Below are 20,088 nucleotides of genomic sequence, written 5' to 3'. Positions count from 1 at the left end.
TACTTCCTCTTTCATTCCCTGTAAAGGTAAAGCATAATGGACTACTATGCATCGCAAAGTAGTCCATTATGTGTCACTTACCTGACACAGGAGCCAGCGATGTCACCGCTGTCCCCTGTAGTTCCGAGCGTCCATCTTCTTGGTGGGTCTCCGTGGGTCTCGCTGCTCCGGCGCTGTGATTCGCCGGAGCAGCGATGACGTCACTCCCGCGCATGCGCACGGGAGCCGAGACTCGCGGCATTGCCGTCATCGACGATGCCCCGCTCAGTGCGCCTGCGCGCCGTAGATAGCGGTGCCAGTCTTCAGGCAAATATCTCCTAAACCATATAGGTTTGGGAGATATTTCTTGGACCTACAGGTAAGCCTTAATCTAGGCTTACCTGTAGGTCAAAGTGGTTTGTAAGGGTTTACAACCACTTTAATAATAATAATAAGTTTAATAGGTTGGGGTTAAGCAAATAGTGGTAATCACATCTGTTATGTATTGGTCATGCAAAACCAAACCCATTTTAAATGAATGCAGCACCCCCAATTAAAGGAAAGCAAAAATATTGCCCCTGGAAAAAATTTTTTTAATGTTGTCAACTATGGGCCACATGTCTGTGGTCTTGTGTACCCCGCCATGACATTGACATAGACACAAGCTGGTGGAGGGCAGGTGAATTATTTTTGACAAAATAACAGTGGCTGGTTATCTGCCATTGTGATGTAACAGAGGCCATAAACGTGTAGATGTTGGATTGATTCCACAAGCTGTAAAGGGAGAAGCTGCAAAGCCAGCACTTATGATGGTGAGATTTAAGATGCTGGTCATGGGGACGATTTGGGGACTTTTTTTCTTCTACTCTATTAGTAGACAAGTAAAAAAAAAAAAGTCCACAATTGGCTAATGAGTGCCCGAGAGATTAAAGATTATGTGGCCATGAAGAAATGCAGATGTGCATACGGTAGTTTCTTTTTCAATATGTTTATATGTGTGCATAGTTTCTGCCTTGCGCAGCCCAATTAATGCATCAATACCAAACATTACAGAAAGTGGGGCTGTGTTTTTTTGCACACGTTTCATATTTTATTAAAATATTTAGGTACTGCAGTTCACAAACTATACTATTACACTGTGTTGTCAGTGGCCAATTTATATGGGGTTGAGGTCTTTAGATTTATTTTTTAAGAGTAAGGTTTTCTATAGCTTATAGATCTGTTGTGGCTACTTTTTCCACTTTTCAATTCAGGCCTATTACTGCTTGATAAAAAAAAAAAAAAAAAAAAAACTGTTGTTGCAGCCAAACTACCAAAAATGCCTTTATCACATTGAAATAAATAAGATATTTAAACAACTAAGATAATACATAAGATTACTATTATGATTGTTATTCAGGATTTTTTTTTTTTCAATTACAATTTTTATTAACGCCTACATCGGGCAAAAGCATGTCAATACATCCTGTACATATACATCAAATAACAATATTAACAATATATAAGTATCCATAAAGGTATCTGCAGTGAGAGAGAACAAAGGTATCGAATGGGGCATAACATGAAACATTAGGTGAATAATTCTATTTATTGCCCCTAAGAAAAAAAAACTTAAGTTCAAGATTTGAAATTGCCCACCTCCATTTTCCTATGTTTAAATTTAAAAAAAAAGGAGGAGAAAGTAGAATTCAGGATATAGCACAGTGCTTTACAACACGAGGGCAGACATTACAGTTACAATACAATTCAGTACAGGAAGAATCTTACAATCTAAAAGGGAGGGTCAAGTGATACAAAAGGTAGTTACTGTAGGGGGTGGGCTGATGGAAAATATAAAAGTACAGTTGTTAGGTGGAGGCAGGATAGACTTCTCTGAAGAGAAGGGTTTTCAGGATTGGACAGAGTAGGAGATAGTCAGACAGACTGGAGTATAGAGTTGGAGAGGAGACCTCCAAGTCCTGAAGGTGACAAGGAAACTAGGGAGTAGGAGGTCTTGGGAGAAACCAAGAGAGAAATTTGGTTGGTATTTTGAAACTAAGCTATTGATGTACGTGGGCGCAGAGTTGTGGATGGCTTTGTAAGTCGTTGCTAGCATTTTTTATTTAATTTGTTAGTTGAGCGGAAGCCGGTGAAGGGATTGCCAGAAAGGGGCAGCAGACACTGAATGGTTGGTAAGGTGGATAAGTCTGGCACATTGAGGTCCCACTGCTGTTTTAAAGTTAAGTTAAAAGTAAAAGCTAAAAAATCAATTACACATACAAAATATGTGATGCTAGAATACATTGTCCCTAACACCGCTCGGGAAAAATTGTACTGTTCCACAATGCCATATACAGCTTAAAAGCATCTCCCAAGCATGTCATTGAAAGGATTGGTGTTTTTTCTACGTCGCCCTTGAAGTCGCTTTAAAAAGGAGGCTCTCCCTGCTGTGTAGTATCTTTTAAAAATACGTTTTGCTTCGGTAAATATATCCCATGGAGAGATCCCAGCTCCCCTTGCCCTTTTTATGTTCACTGCTAAGTTCTGGTTTTGTGAATTTCAAGTAGGATTCCACCAACTACTAGTAAATCCAAAAAGAGTCACTCATCTCTATGCAGCACATGTTTTTTTTGTACAAATAAATAGTATTAAGTGGTCTGTTTTACCTATGCCCTACCCGCTTGGTAATTATTAAAAAAATGAGTTGACCTAAGTTGAACAGAAAGTATAAATCTAACCATGCCTAGTGGTAAAGGTGCTATTAGAAGATCTACACATTTGTGTTAAGCTCATATATATATATACACATATATTTGAGTAAAGATAAAACCTACCTGTATGAGAGTCCTGGAGACAAAGGACCATTGCAGAAGGCTTGGAATCCAGTTTGAAGGCAGTAAAATGAATCTCCAATAAGTACTGCTCCAAATGGAAATGCGAGTCCATTGCACAAACTTCCAACAGTTGCAGTTAAAGCAGCATAATAACCATTGTTAGACAAATTGAAATACAGTGGTGGGTTTGCTATACTTATACTAGACAGACTGATTTTTGCAACAGCTGAAAAAAAAAGTGAAAAACAGTATGGTAACAATAGAATATATGATATTTTAATTGCATTACCAAGATACACTATATTACCAAAAGTATTGGGACACCTGCATTTACTCGCATATGAACCAGGGCATCCCGGTCTTAGTCCGTAGGGTTTAATATTGAGTTGGCCAACCCTTTGAAGCTATAACAGCTTCAACTCTTCTGGGAAGGCTGTCCACAAGGTTTAGGAGTGTGTCTATGGGATTGTTTGACCATTCTTCCAGAAGTGCATTTGTGAGGTCAGGCACTGATGTGGATGAGAAGGCCTGACTTGCAGGCCCTGTTTAACTCATCCCAAAGGTGTTCTGTTGGGTTTAGGTCAGGACTCTGTCCAGGCTAGTCAAGTTCTTCCACCCCAGACTCGCTCATCCATGTCTTTATGGACTTTTTGCATTGATCCAAATCATTTGGTAGAAGGGGGGTTATGCAGTGGGGTTGTTTTTCAGGGGTTGGGCTTGACTCCTTAGTTCCAGTGAAGGGAACTCTTAAGGCATCAGCATACCAAGATATTTTAGACAATTTCATGTTCCCAACTTTGTGGGAATAGTTTGGGGATGGCCCCTTCCTGTTCCAACATGACTCTGCACCAGTGCACAAACCAGGGTCCATATGGACATGGATGAGTGAGTTTGAGGGGGAGGAACTTGACTGGCCTGCACAAAGTCCTGATCTCAACCTGATAGAACACCTTTGGAATGAATTAGAGCGGAGAGTGCGAGCCAGGCCTTCTCGTCCACATCAGTGCTTGACCTCACAAATGTGCTTATGGAAGAATGGTCAAACATTCCCATAGACTCACTCCTAAACCTTCCCAGAAGAGTTGAAGCTGTTATAGCTGTAAAGGGTGGGCCAACTTAATATTGAACCCTACGGAAAAATACTAGGATGCCATTAAAATTCATGTGCATGGAAAGGCAAGTGTCCTAATACTTTTGGTAATATAGTTTATATATTAATTATTTTAAAATATAGGAACTTAATAATATTAACGTATAATCAGTTTGAACTCATACCCTAAGTAGATGGTTGAATATCTTCCTTTTGATTGATAAAGGAAAAAAGTTACTGGGGTCTAGTGAACATACCATTTGCTTATTAGAGCACTTAAATCTCCTTCCTGCCCAGGCTAATTTTCAGCTTTCAGCGCTGTCACTCTTTGAATGATAATTGTGTATGACAGCCTGAAATGGCTACAGACTCTTCTGGCCAGCTTTAGCACATTTTGCAACACTGGGTACGTATTTAGGAAACGCTGCACCACCATATTGAGGACATGTGCCAGGCATGGCGCATGTGTTAACTTTCCCTGTCTAAGGGCGGACAGGAGATTTGAGCCATTATTGCACACCCCCATTCCTGGCTCCAGCTGGCGTGGTATGAACCACCTCGGGGCCTGTTCCTGCAGAGCTGCAAGAATCACTGCTCGGGTTTGGTTCCTGTCCCCTAAACACACCAGCTGAAGCACTGCATGGCACCTTTTAGCGTGACTCTGGGAATAGCCCTTTGAATTCAGTGGGGGTTCCTGATGTTCATAAGACAATTCTGTGGAGGAGGGCATGGAGGTGGTGGAGGAGGAGGAAGACGAGAAGTGGGTAGAGCTCACAGGTCTGGCATCATCATCACCAGCTGTTTGGAGACGTGGGGGCACAACAAGCTGTGGCACCAAGCCTTGTCCTGCATCCTTTCGAGTTACAAGCAGCATTACCCAGTGTGCTGAGAATGAAATATATTGTTGCTGTCCATGCTTGCTGTAACACGTGTCAGCAGTAAGGCGGACTTTATGGCTGACTGCCTTGCCCAACAATGCCAGAACATTCCCTTCCACGTGATGGTAGAGAGATGGAACGGCCTTATGTGAAAAGTAGTAGCGACTGGGAACCTTCCATTGCGGTACAGCACATGGTGCGAATTCACAAAAGGGGTCAGAATCCACCATGCTGAAAGGCAGAAGTTGGAGAGCCAACAGCATTGACAAGCTTGCATTTAGATGCTGGGCATGTGGGTGGCAGGGACTGTATTTTTTTTCTGCTGCAGCTAATAGGGCAGAGAAATTTGCTGGCTACAGTCTACAGCTGGTGGTATGCTTCTGGCAGATGTGCTGCTGGAACCTGGGACACCCTGTGTGATACCATAATCCCTGTCAGTTGAGGCTGCTGAGAGGTAATGACTTGATAAAGCAGAGGCAGACTGAAGTGGGTAAGGAGGAGGAGGAGGGACAGATTAGTGCCCCTTTTGTGTGGCTCTTAGGTGCTCTTGTCAACGGGCTGAGTAGTTGGACGTTAAATGCCTTATTAAACATGTGGTACCAAAATGGTTGGTGTTTTTGCCACGTTTGATGTGCCTGAGACACAGTTAGCTGAGCTTTGGGGAGTGGGTCGGGAGATAACAGCTGCAGACTGTGATGGAATAGGGTGGCTGCCCTACACTCTTTCTTGATGTCAGCCTCCTTGGGGTTGTGCCGCCTCACCTTCAGTTTCCTCATCTGCTCTATCTGGCACCCAATTCACATCAGTGACCTCCTCATCATCATCTGCCACATCTTCATCATTACCACTGGAGAAAACTTGGCAATATGCTGTGGCTTGGGGAACATGAATGCCAACTTGTCTTCCAGTGTTCCTCCCTCTCTCTCTAGGTTTATGTTCCTGTCATCCTTAATCTCAGAACCAACATCTGAATCCAGTAATGGCTGGGCATCATCGAGGAGCAAGTGGCAAGTGGCTGACGCTGTGGTCAAATAACTCAGCTGACTCCTCGATGGCTGATGTTGGGTTATGGCAGGAATAGATATGGACAAGGAGGCCGGTTTATCCTCTCTGGCAAATGCAGGGGACTGTACACTTGTCTCTGCTTGCCTGACAGAGGATGAGGAAGGTTTAGTAAACCAGTCCACCACGTTCTCTGCATACTGTGGCTGGATAGCACGGGCAAACTCACCAAAACAGACAGAGGAAATGATGCCCTGCCTGAGGACTAACCACCACGTCCACCTTTGCCTGTGGGCACATTTGATGCTGGCCACCTAACAGTGCCAAGGGAATATCTGCCTCTCCTTGTTGTCCTCCCAGACATTATTGTGAGGGAGGGGCGGTGCTTTTAAGCAAATATAAAGAAGATGCACGTTAATCAATGTAAAGAGGTGTTTGGTGCACTTTAATTTGAGTACTTACACTACACAGACATACTCCATGGATACACTATAATATACTGCAAATGTACAGTGACGCACAGAACTATATGGCGTTAAACTGGCAGTAATGCACACAAAAGTAAATGGCATTAAACTGGCAGTAACGCACAAAACCACACTTCACTGTACTCACACTATCCCTTGACTGACACTAAACTAATATTCTACACTGACAATTGAAGCAAAATAGCACAGCATAGAACACTAACTAACTAATAGCACACTGAATCACACTGAAAATGGCTGCCATTGAAAGAATACTTTTATACTGTGGGGCGGGAATGAGCCATGGTTCGATAAAGACATGAGGACAGTGTCCAATCCAATCATGACTCTGACAGTGCTCTGTGCCCTGATTGGCTGAAGCTTTCACTGCTTCAGCCAATCAGGGCTTGCAATGCACTGTTCAGCACCACAATGCATTGTGGTCAGTTTGTTCGGCTGTTCATTGAACTTCCAAAGAGCGAAAGTTCAGCCTGAACCGTTCGCCCATCCCTACTGATCACCAATGAAGAATGGATTTAGCCATTTCGCGTCCGTACTATAGCCGAAAGACAGCTACAGCGCGGCACTCAATTGCCAGAAGGGCATCCCTGGCCGCGGGCGCACATCAGGGAAATTCTGGAGAGTTATTATTACTGCCACTGACCACCATTAAACAATCAATAAGCCACCAGTTAGGACAGTACTTGCACTCAGGTCAAAATGGGTCTAAAAGCAGAAGTCCTAAAAAGTCCAATAAAACAATTCAGTATACGAGGGGTTAAGTCTCTGGTTAAGATCACCACCTTGCTGCTCTCAGCGTCCGCGTGCATTGAATACTGCAGAGCCCAGGAGGGCTTAATGAGGAATTAGAGGTTAATGTCATCAATATGTATATATACTGTACATATACAGTATAGATGTGTACACTAGTGCTTCCTATGAATAATCATTTTTGCTAAATATGTTTTCTTTACATAGATTGTTGTATGAGTATCATGTCATTGTGTATCAATTTTTAACCTTATTCATTTTATTATTTGTTTTGTTTATTTTCTGACCACCAATGAAGTGGTTTATTTTGTCCCTACTGACAGTAATGCTGGGGTTTATTTTTGCTTCCACTGACCCCAGTGCTAGGGGTTATTGTTGCACTGACACAAATATTTGAGGCTATTATTGCATCCACCACACCAATGCTGTGGGTTACTATTACTATTGATCCCAGTGATGGGGCTTATTTTACTCTACAGTGTATCCATTTTGTCTATAACATAGTGAAGCAAAGGGAAAGGGATGCCACATTACGAGCAGCATGCCCTCATGCTACACCCATCTTCACAAGTGTTCAGAAGTCACTACTTTAGCTCAACTAAAGTGCTGTAGCTGTGATGAGATTTTGAGTGAGATTTTGTGATGTCGCTACTGTGCTGCTTACTGCAGATGAAACTGTATACCTCCCAACTTTTTGAGATGGGAATGAGGGACACCTATCGGCAAAAGTATGAAGGCATAGGACACACCCCTTACCACGCCCCCTTAGAGGAGAATTGTACAAAAAAACAAGATTGGTTAAACCCACAAGTGCTTTTTTACCACTACAATTCCTTTATATTGGCTTTTGGAATTTACAAATGCAGCAATTTAGAAATCGGATGAAAGGTTTAGCCCTGGAAAACACTTTTTGATAGATAAAAAGTGCATTTTATATACATCCATATGGATCAGACCAAAATGAGGGACAAATGAGGAGGAATGAGGGACAGAGGGACATTGCTCAAAATCAGGGACAGTCTCTCGAAATCAGGGACAGTTGGGAGCTATGAAACTGTACCTAATGCTGTGTACACTCGACTGGACTTTCTCGCAGACTAGGTCCGACGGTCTTCCCGACTGACTTTCGGTGGACTTCCGACGGACTTTCCGACCGAATGGACTTGGCCACACACAATCACACCAAAGTCTAACGGATTCAACCGTGATGATGTACGACCAGACTAGAATAAGGAAGTTCATAGCCAGTAGCCAATAGCTGCCCTAGCATTGGTTTTCGTCTGTCGAACTAGCATACAGACGAATGGATTTTTCGACCGGACTCGAGTCCGACGGAAAGATTTGAAACATGTTCTAAATCTAAAGTCTGTCTGATTTTTCGACAGCAAAGGTCCAATGAAGCCCACACATGGTCGAATTGTCAGACTGATTCGTTCCGTCCGACCTTTGCTGTCGAAAAGTCCGGCCATGTGTACACAGCATAAGGGTTTGTAGAGAAGGATATCCATGCTTCTGCTTTATCTCTTCTGTGGCTTTGAGCGTTTTGAACCTCTCCTACTGCTTCTTAATCTTTACACACATCAACTTTCATATCACCTGTGACATGAGGAATTAATGCCCTGCTCTTCTACTAACATGGCCTCAGACACAGGGAGATATAGTGCAGAACAAGGCGTGGTAAGTCAGTAATTGGGAAAAGATCGGCTGCAAGGAACTCTAGCAATACGGAGGACACATTTTTGCCATTTGCTTGCCTTTTACAGACAAAGTTTCAACAGTTTATGTCCCACATGGCCACAATTGTGTAAAAGGAAACCAAAGCTTTTTGGGACCATTTACGTCTTTGTGATGCGTTAATGCACACGTGTTAAGGTGTGTATTAGTGTGCATTGTGTTATGGCAGCCCATTCAAAATGAACCCCAATGCACCCCAATGTGCTTAAAATGCATATGACCTTTTTTTGTAATGCAACACACCACAACGCACCACAGTACACTGCTACATATTGCTGAATGCTACAAGACAGGTGCATTGCATTTGTGTATTGCGTTGACGTTCAAAATTAATGCCACAACAATGCACTGATGCATATTATCTGCATTACCACATATTGTAACACAGCAATGCCAAAGTGTGAATGCAGACTTTTTGTTCACTGGCTATCAAGACAGCAGTGTAAATACCAAGATAACAAGTTATTGCAGTTATTTATACTTTGCTTACCACTCGACAAAGCCACGATTACCACAACGCTGTCGGTAGGGTTAATGCTAGAAACTGCAGCTGTACAGCAGAAATCTTGCAATGCAAATCCCCAAGATGTAATTCTTCCAGGTAAGTTTGATCCAACAAGCACAGGTGGACAATTGATAGATGCTGTACATAGGAAAATAAGAGTAAAAATGGTGAGGTAAAAATCTAAAAATCTATTTTATTTTAGTATAATCTGTGTTTAATTTTAGCAAATGTGGAAACATTAGCAACACTCTCACACAGACAGATTGCAACTGAGCCAGTTCAGCAGGGACTGGTCAAATCTCAATCCATCTATGGCTGTTCCCATTCATGAGAAGTCGATCCATGAACAGGCTTGTTGAAAATGTTTCTTTTGATCAGCGTACACAACCAATTGGTGGCATCGCTGACCAGTGTATTCTGATGGCAGGGGAGTACTGCTGTCAGACTACACTGACATAGTGGAGAAGGATTCCCACATCCATGTCAAATGTGTGGATATGGGAATCAATTCAAAAACATTTATGGCCAGCTTCATTCATCTATGGAAACATGTACACTTATTTAAAACATCTACGTTTTGTAGAACAAGCACTACGGAAATAGTTTTTACAGTTTACATTTAGTCTCACATTGGCTCCTTCTGCTGTCAATCAAATCTTGTGAGCAGAAGGCAGGGGACGGGGCCCGGGTGTGAGCTTGCATGTCTTCCACCATAGCAAGGAGCTTGATATTGGGGGGCAGACACAGAACAGGTGGTGCCAATCACACCAGTGGGGAACCTTAGAAGAGGAGGTGTAGGGCCTCTCTGTGCAATATCATTGCACGGAGCAGATAAGTATAACAGGTGTTTTATTTTAGGTAAAAAAATATTATCTTTTACAACCACTATAAGAAAGCAAGCTTCTGGCAACTTACTGAATGTAAGCACTGTATGCCTACTACACTACTGAACAACACTTATGTTTAATGTGGATAAGTGCCTAGTTGCTTACATTGATTCTGGAAGAAAGTTTAATGCTATCTTCAGCATAGTAAAAGAATGTTATAAGGAAAAAACGTTTTACCTGATCCCTCTGCACCATAGCCACACACACACCCAGCCCATGTTTTATTCCTTTAAATACTCTGCAATTACAGAAAAATACCTGTTGATCCACCAAAAATGCATTCAAATTCTAAGCTCTGTTGTGGGCTGTCAACATGTAACATTTTTTGTGGACTGAGTGTTGTCAGCCCTTTCAGGATTTTTTGCTCAATCATTCAACCACTTCCACTTTGAGATCTGTACAGCATATTTACATAGCTAGTCAGATTGAAAGACACAGGTCCTTCCAGTTCAACAAAAAAAAAAAAATCACTCAATCCCATATGCACAATCCTTCACCCACAGTTGATCCAGAGGAAGGCGAAAAACTCCAGAAAAGCATGATCCAATTTGCTAAAGCAGGGGAAAAATTCCATCCTGATCCTCTAATGCCGCGTACACACGACCGCTCTTTCCGGCAGAAAAGGTCAGACGGAATCATTTCATCGGATATTCCAATCGTGTGTGGGCTTCAGCTGACTTTTTTTTCAAAAAGTCTGACGGACCTAGAAATAGAACATGTTTTAAATCTTTCCGACGGAATCAATTCCTATTGGGAAAATCGCTTGTCTGTATGCTAGTCCGATGGACCAAATACGATGCAAGGGCAGCTATTGGCTCCTGGCTATTGAACTTCCTTTTGTAGTCCTGTTGTACGTCATCGCGGCTGAAACGTCCGTTCGGTCGGAACTCCATCAGAAACTCCGTCGGAAAGACTGTCAGAGTTTATTCTGACAGAAAGTCCGGTCGTGTGTATGCAGCATAAGAGGCAATCAGATTTTCCCTGGATCAACTTTACCTATAAATGTCAGTACCCAGTTATATTATGTACACTTAGGAAATAATCCAGGCCTTTTTTAAAGCAGTCTACTGAGTTGGCCAGAACCACCTCTAGAGGGAGTTTATTCCACATTTTCCCAGCTCTTGCTGTGAAGAAACCGTTCCGTATTTGGAGGTGAAATCTTTTTTCCTCTAGACGTAAATAGTGCCCCCTAGTCTTCCGTCCCTCCGTCGATCCCTGTTGAGCAGGAATATGACAGGTCCATCTCTGCACACTGTGCAGGAACGGACCTGTCAGAGCGCCGCTCTCCCCTATGGGAGATCGGATGAGGACGGACCGCAGAGTCCATCGTCACCCGATCCGATCCACAGACGGATGGAAAAGTAGGTTTTTCCTCCGTCACACTTTTTGGGATCGGAGCAGGTCGGATGTCAGCGGACATGTCACCGCTGACATCCGACGTTCCATAAACCTCTATGGAGCATCCGTTCAATGTTGAACAGATCGGTAGTGTGAAAGAGCCCTAAGAATTATTAACCACTACTCTCTGAATTAGTTTTTTAGCCAGTTTTCTATCCATTTACAAATTGATCTTTCCAGCCTGTAAACTTTATCTTACACATTAGTCGTGTGTGGGGAACTGTGTCAAACGCTTTTGCAAAATTCAAGTATACTATGTCCAGAGGCACCCCTCTATCCAAGGTTTTACTTACCTCCTAATAAAAAGAAAAGGTTTGTTTGACAACTTCTGTCTTTCAAGAATCCATGCTATCTGTTACTTAAAATATTTTTTCCTTCAAGAACTCATCTATGTGGTCTTTTATTAAACTCTCCAGTATCATCCCGACTATAGAAGTTAAACTAACAGGTCTAAAGTTACTTGGTAAAGATTTTGATCACTTTTTAAATATGGGCACCACATTGGCCCTACGCCAATCCAGTGGTACCATTTCAGTCATTAATGAGTCTCTAAAAGATTTGAAATGAGAGAGCTCAATTCTTTTAGGATTTGTGGGTGGATGCTTTCTGATCCAGGTGCTTTATCCACCTTTATTCTGTCTAAATATTCCTGGACCATATCACTTTTGAACCATTGTGGATAATTTGGGGCTGTGTCAATATCATCCCCATTATGGACACAAGCTCCCCCATGCTCCTTTGTATACACAGAGCTAAATAAAGTATTTAATAAGTTTGCCTTCTCTTTGTCAACAGTCATCCACTCTAGATTATTTTGTAAAGGACCTACATGCTCAGACCTGACCTTTTTACTGTTATATAAAAGTGTAGCGCTTCAAAGATATGGCGTATCCCACTTCACTGCAGCCTTGTTTTATACTGAAAAGCGCTTAATCTTCTGTACACATGTGAGTTCAATAATTTTTTATTAAATTATTTTATACAAAACGGAATTACACTATTTTGGTCCCTGCTTTTCTTTATATGTGCTCTATTATCCCTGTGGACCTGTATGGCTGGTAGGGATGAGCCGAACACCCCCCCGGTTCGGTTCGCACCAGAACTTTCGAACGGACCCTAAATTCGAACGAACTTTAGAACCCCATTGAAGTCTATGGGACTCGAACGTTCGAAATGAAAAGTGCTAATTTTAACGGCTAATATGCAAGATACTGTCCTAAAAAGGGTTTGGGGACCTGGCTCCTGCCCCAGGGGACATGGGTCAATGCCTAAAATGTTTTTAAAAATGGCCGTTTTGGCGGGAGCACTGATTTTAATGACGATTAAAGTGAAAAAAAAAGTGAAATATTCCTTTAAATATGGTGCCTGGGGGGTGTCTGTAGTATGCCTGTGAAGTGCCACGTGTTTCCCGTGTTTAGAACAGTCCCTGCACAAAATGACATTAAACGGAAATAACACCATTTAAAACTGCTTGCGGTTTTAATGTTATATCTGGTTCCTGCAATATGGTTGAAAATCATTGAGAAAAATGGCATGGGTAGCCCTCCCTGCCCATTACCAGCCCCTTTAGGTCTTGTACGCATATTAAGGGGAACCCCGTACCCATATTAAAAAAAGGAAATGCGTGTGGCCCCCAGGCCCTATATACTCAGAACAGCAGTATACAGGCGGTGCAAACAAGACAGGGACTGTGTAGGTTTGTTGTGTTAAGTTGAATCTGTTTGTAATTTTCAACTGGTACATTTTTAAAGTGTAGCTCCAGTCAAAAAAAAGATTTTTAAGCTTTTTGGAAAACATAGGGAAGGGTTATCACCCCTGTATAATTTGTTTTGTTGTCCATCTTTTTTCATCTCACTTGCTGTTGTCTCCTTCCGTTTGCAAGTAGGAGATGTTTGTAAATTGGATGTTTGAAAGTAGGGGCCTGCCCTATATGCTCTGCAGAAATGGCGGAACAAGGTGTTGGTTTTGCCACAACATTGTAAGCCCTCAAAGTGACTCTTGGTGGGCGCTGGAGCGCCCTGCTGTGAACGATTATATCAAGAATTGTAATTACATGCCATTGTTGAACAGTGGTAGAAAAATTGACCTTTGGTGGTTGTGGTGCTGGTGCCACAACACTATAAGTCCTCACCGTTACTCTGGGTGGGCACAGGAAGGGGCCCTCCTGTGAAATATTATATCAAGAATTGTAATTACATGTCCCTGTTAAACAGGGGCAGAAAAATTTGGCCTTAGGCACTGCTGCTGGTGCCACCACACTGCAACCTCTGCCATATACTCTAGTTTTATTGCAGGAATTAGCCCTGCTGCAAAGCATTACATCAAAAATTGTACTTAAACGCCCCTGTTAAAAAGGGGCAGAAAAATTGGGCCTTAGGCACTGGTGCTGGTGCCACCACACTGCAACCTCTGCCATATACTCTAGTTTTATTGCAGGAATTAGCCCTGCTGCAAAGCATTGCATCAAAAATTGTAATTAAACGCCCCTGTTAAACAGGGGCCGAAAAATTGGGCCTTAGGCACTGGTGCTGGTGCCACCACACTGCAACCTCTGCCATATACTCTAGTTTTATTGCAGGAATTAGCCCTGCTGCAAAGCATTGCATCAAAAATTGTAATTAAACGCCCCTGTTAAACAGGGGCCGAAAAATTGGGCCTTAGGCACTGGTGCTGGTGCCACCACACTGCAACCTCTGCCATATACTCTAGTTTTATTGCAGGAATTAGCCCTGCTGCAAAGCATTGCATCAAAAATTGTAATTAAACGCCCCTGTTAAACAGGGGCAGAAAAATTGGGCCTTAGGCACTGGTGCTGGTGCCACCACACTGCAACCTCTGCCATATACTCTAGTTTTATTGCAGGAATTAGCCCTGCTGCAAAGCATTGCATCAAAAATTGTAATTAAACGCCCCTGTTAAACAGGGGCAGAAAAATTGGGCCTTAGGCACTGGTGCTGGTGCCACCACACTGCAACCTCTGCCATATACTCTAGTTTTATTGCAGGAATTAGCCCTGCTGCAAAGCATTGCATCAAAAATTGTAATTGAACGCCCCTGTTAAACAGGGGCAGAAAAATTGGGCCTTAGGCACTGGTGCTGGTGCCACCACACTGCAACCTCTGCCATATACTCTAGTTTTATTGCAGGAATTAGCCCTGCTGCAAAGCATTGCATCAAAAATTGTAATTAAACGCCCCTGTTAAACAGGGGCAGAAAAATTGGGCCTTAGGCACTGGTGCTGGTGCCACCACACTGCAACCTCTGCCATATACTCTAGTTTTATTGCAGGAATTAGCCCTGCTGCAAAGCATTGCATCAAAAATTGTAATTAAACGCCCCTGTTAAACAGGGGCAGAAAAATTGGGCCTTAGGCACTGGTGCTGGTGCCACCACACTGCAACCTCTGCCATATACTCTAGTTTTATTGCAGGAATTAGCCCTGCTGCAAAGCATTGCATCAAAAATTGTAATTAAACGCCCCTGTTAAACAGGGGCAGAAAAATTGGGCCTTAGGCACTGGTGCTGGTGCCACCACACTACAACCTCTCCCATATACTCTTGTTTGATTGCAGGAATTAGCCCTGCTGCAAAGCATTGCATCAAAAATTGTAATTAAACGCCCCTGTTAAACAGGGGCAGAAAAATTGGGCCTTAGGCACTGGTGCTGGTGCCACCACACTGCAACCTCTCCCATATACTCGTTTGATTGCAGGAATTAGCCCTGCTGCAAAGCATTGCATCAAAAATTGTACTTAAATGCCCCTGTTAAACAGGGGCAGAAAAATTGGGCTGATGGCATCAACCAGAACCAGAAATGTTCTTCCAACATATCAGCGGAGGAGGAAGAGGATAGACAATCAACATAACAGGACAGTCACTCAGCATCAGCATAGGCAGTCTTGAAGGGATGTGATATTTCAAAAAAAATTATTCTGTTACATCAGCTTCAGGTGCTTGGTAGCTGTGGGTGATCCAAGACTGATTCATCTTGATGAAGGTCAGTCGATCAACTGATTCGGTGGACAGGCGCACCCTGTGATCGGTAACAAAGCCACCAGCAGCACTGAAGGTGCGTTCCGAAAGAACGCTGGATGCAGGACAGGCCAGTAGCTCAATTGCATACTGTGCAAGCTCTGGCCAGTGATCGATCCTCAAGACCCAGTAAGCCAGAGGATTTTCGGTGGGAAAGGTGTCCAAGTCTGACCTTGCCCCTAGGTATTCCTGCACCATGTAAATCAGACGCTGGCGATGGGTGCTGGAACCGATCATACCTTGGGGCTGCGGACTAAAAAATTGTCTGAAAGCATCAGTCAGACAGCCACTTTCTCCACCGCTCCTTCTGACCGATGCCTCAGCAACACGTTGTCCAAGACCAGGAGTTTGTAACCTCCCAGTCTCTGGGAACGCGTTGCACAGACCTTTCTGCAAGGCCTCCCGGAGATGTCTCATCCTCTGCTCCCTCTGCGATGGCAAGATAAGGTCGGCAACCTTACCCTTGTACCGTGGATCAAGGAGAGTGGCCAGCCAGTAATGGTCCCTCTCCTTGATCCTACGAGGATCCTTCCGCAGGCTTTGCAGGATCAGGGAGGCCATGCAGCGTAGGTTAGCTGAGGCATTCGGTCCGGAGTCCTCTGGGTCACTAAGGACAACATGATCCGCAGCTACCTCCTCCCAGCCACGTACAAGTCCACGTGTTTCTTGGGACTGTAAATCATCCCTACAAGACTGCTGCTGCTGATGCTGATGCTGAGTGCCAGCCTCCACCTCCATGCTGACACAATCATCCTCCTCCTCCTCTTCCTCCTCCTCATCCTCTTCCTGTGTAATGGGTGGCACAGCAGGAACACTGTCTGGATAAAGGGGGCCTTGAGAGGCAAGGAAGTCCTCCTCTTCCTGCCTCTGTTCTGCCTCAAGTGCCCTGTCCATTATTCCACGCAGCGTATGCTCCAAGAGGTGGACAAGAGGTACAGTGTCACTGATGCATGCACTGTCACTGCTCACCATCCTTGTGGCCTCCTCAAACGGTGACAGGACAGTGCATGCATCCCTGATCATGCCCCACTGGCGTGGTGAGAAAAAACCAAGCTCCCCTGACCCTGTCCTGGTGCCGTAGTCGCACAGGCACTCATTGATGGCCCTCTGCTGCGTGTGCAGCCGCTGCAGCATGGCCAATGTTGAGTTCCATCTGGTGGGCATGTCACATATAAGGCGGTTCTTGGGCAGGTTCAACTCCTTTTGGAGCTCAGCCAGCCGAGCACAGGCATTAAATGATCGGCAGAAATGCACACAGACTTTCCTGGCCTGCTTCAGGACATCCTGTAAGCCTGGGGTACCTGCCCAAGAACCGCTGCACCACCAGGTTAAGGACGTGAGCTACACAGGGCACATGGGTCAGTTGTCCCTGTCGGAGGGCGGAGAGGAGGTTGGTGCCATTGTCGCAAACCACCATTCCTGGCTTAAGCTGGCGTGGCGTCAACCACCTCTCGGCCTGCCCCTGCAGAGCTGACAAAACATCAACCCCAGTGTGGCTCCTGTCCCCCAAACAAACCAGCGCAAGCACGGCATGGCATCGTTTTGCCTGCGTACTTGCGTAGCCCCTGGAATGCCTACGGAGCACCGCTGGTCCTGAGGACAGAGCCCTGGAAGAGGCCATGGAGGAAGAAGAAGAGGAGGGGGTGGAGGAGAGAGGTGTGTCACAACCAATAGTAGCATTTTGGAGGCGTGGTGGCGGAACAACCTCCAACACTACTGCACCTTATCCTGCATCCCAGCTGCCAGAAGAGTGACCCAATGGGCCGTGAAAGACAGGTAACGTCCCTGTCCATGCCTGCTGGACCATGAGTCAGCGGTAATATGCACCTTACCGCTGACCGCCCTGTCCAGCGAGGCAAGGAAATTGCCTTCCACATGCCGGTAGAGAGCCGGAATCGCCTTCTGTGAGAAAAAGTGGCGTTTGGGGACCTGCCACTGAGGAACCGCACATTGTACAAACTCACGGAAGGGGGCCGAGTCTACCAACTGAAAAGGCAGCAGTTGAAGTGCTAGCAATTTAGCCAAGCTAGCATTCAACCGCTGGGCATGTGGATGGCTGGGAGTGAACTTCTTTCGCCGGTCCAGCAGCTGGGGCAGGGACATTTGCCTGCTATAATTGGACGTGGGTGTACCGCTAGCAGAGTTCCCGGAAGCACTTGGCTGTGACACACCTAATTCTACACCTTCATTCCTCTCAGAGCAGGTTTCAGAGAGGACTGAAGGTCTAGTGGGGTTGGAGATGCCAGCTGATGAGGAGCAAGGAGAGGTCCGCTTTGTTCTTTGGTGTGGGTCTTTGAGGTACGCTTGCCAACGAGCTGCATGGCAGGTCAACATATGTCTGGTCAAGCATGTGGTGCCCAAGCGGCTGATGTTTTGGCCACGTGAGATACGCTTGAGACATATGTTGCAAATAGCAGCGGTGCGATCTGATGCACTCAAAAGTCTCAAAAAAGGCCCACACCAAAGAACTTTTAGAATAACGCGCAGAGGCAGCGCTCTGCACAGGCGGAGCTCTGCGGTGTGATTCAGTCGGTGTGCTGCCCCTAAGCTGGCCCCCGGAGGGCATCCTGCCTCGTTGGACATGTGCCTCCTCCTCCTAGTCCTCCTCCTCTCTCCTTCCAGGCACCCACGTGGAGTCAGTGCCCTCATCATCCCCTCCCTCTTCATCGCTGTAGCAAACCTGGCAGTATGCTGCAGCTTGTGGAACATTGCTGTCCTTCTTGAGCATCCCCTCTCTCTGCGCTCACGCTACTGCCTTCCTTTAGCTGAGTGTCATCATCAGAGCCCACAAAACACTGGGCATCCTCCTGGAGCATGTACCCAACACTGTGCTCAAAGAGTTCAGGAGACTCCTCAGGAGGACGTGGTGGGTCTAGGGAAGGAGTCACTGATGATGACATTGAGAGGAGGGAAGACGATGCATTGGCAGCTGCTTTGCTAGTACCCTGAGCCTGGGTGAGAGAGGATGAGGAGGATGAAGAGGGCTTGGTCATCCACTCTACCAAGTCGTTGGCATGTTGCGGCTCAACATGTCCAGCTGCCGAAAAGAAGGACAAGCGTGTCCCATGGCCACGTGCTGATGACAATGCACCGCGTCCACGACCAGCACTGTTGTCTCTAGACACAGAGCCTGCTTGCCCTCTTTTATCGGCTCGCGCCTGTCTGCCTCTCCTTGCTGGCCTTCCAGACATGGTAATGGCCTGAAGGAAGTTGGGTAAAAAAGCAGTTGGGTAGTGTATATTGTGCTAGAGGCACACAACACCCACTAACTCCTGCAGATGCCTTTATTATAGAACACCAGAGATAAAGGGGTATATACAGATGTATACTGTGCTGTGCTGGAGGCACACACAACTTCCAATAACTCCTGCAGATGGCAAGTGGTCTCAAATAGAGAAGAGCTATGTAGGTGGATATAGCGGTATGTACTGGGTACAGAGCACGCAGTAAGCACGCACTAGCTCCTAACACTACTGACTGCAAGCTCTATTATAAAAGATAGCTCACTAGCTATATAGGTGAGGTGAATATAGCGGTGTATACTGCGGTCAGGGCACGCAGACAACAACCACTACACAACAGCAAGATCGAAAATCGTCCGAAAACGATCGGTGTGTACTGTGTTGAAGGTACACAGAACACCCACTAACTCCTGCAGATGCCTTTATTATAGAACACCAGAGATAAAGGGGTATATACAGATGTATACTGTGCTGTGCTGGAGGCACACACAACTTCCAATAACTCCTGCAGATGGCAAGTGGGCTCAAATAGAGAACAGCTATGTAGGTGGATATAGCGGTATGTACTGGGTACAGAGCACGCAGACAGCACGCACTATCTCCTAACACTACTGACTGCATGCTCTATTATAAAAGATAGATCACTAGCTATATAGGTGAGGTAAATATAGCGGTGTATACTGCGGTCAGGGCACGCAGACAATAACCACTACACAACAGCAAGATCGAAAATCGGCAGAAAACGATCGGTGTGTACTGTGTTGAAGGTACACAGAACACCCACTGCTTCAGACGCCAACACACTACACAAGGCCGCCGCGCTGGCGGCCTTATATAGTGTGGGGCGTGCACTACACTGCCTGAGCTATGATTGGCCACAGGCATCCTGCCTGTGGCCAATCATGGCTCTCCTCGCTGCTGGCGCTGCGATTGGACAAGCATGCGGGGTCACAGTGCATGCTTGGCCAATCATGAGCCAGCAATGCACTGCGCCATCGGAGTGCATTGTGGGCCGTGAGCGACACACGAATTTGGCGCGACCGGACCAAAATGTTCGGACTTCGCCGAACGGACGAACAGCCGATGTTCGAGTCGAACGTATGTTCGACTCGAACACGAAGCTCATCCCTAATGGCTGGAGATAAGTCACCTCTTAATATATGAATGGAGTAACCATATTTGAAATCCCTCTGGAAAATGCACTGTTGAAGGAGTCTGCATATATATATGAGCCTATGTGATCCTCCAAATATAAATTTGAGTGGATCCACTAAATCCGGTAAGCGTCCA

The 20,088-nt window shown here is 45.1% G+C and overlaps 1 protein-coding gene across 1 annotated transcript in view; it reads right to left on the bottom strand.

Moving 5' to 3' along the window:
* Positions 1–20,088, bottom strand: part of LOC143958938 (uroplakin-3b-like) — a 46,924-nt gene that overhangs the window by 15,079 nt on the left and 11,757 nt on the right. Inside the window, exons 2-3 of the mRNA XM_077467925.1 lie at positions 9,225–9,377; positions 2,793–3,018 (exon numbers count right to left, since the gene is read on the bottom strand). Of these exons, the coding sequence (XP_077324051.1) occupies positions 2,793–3,018; positions 9,225–9,377 (379 nt within the window). The remainder of the gene's footprint in view (positions 1–2,792; positions 3,019–9,224; positions 9,378–20,088) is intronic.

This window comes from Lithobates pipiens, unplaced genomic scaffold (genome assembly GCF_037356315.1).
Source record: "Lithobates pipiens isolate NorthernLeopardFrog02 unplaced genomic scaffold, aLitPip1_a1.2 Scaffold_65, whole genome shotgun sequence".
NCBI classification, from domain to species: domain Eukaryota; kingdom Metazoa; phylum Chordata; class Amphibia; order Anura; family Ranidae; genus Lithobates; species Lithobates pipiens.
This window is presented reverse-complemented; position numbering and strand designations above follow the sequence as displayed.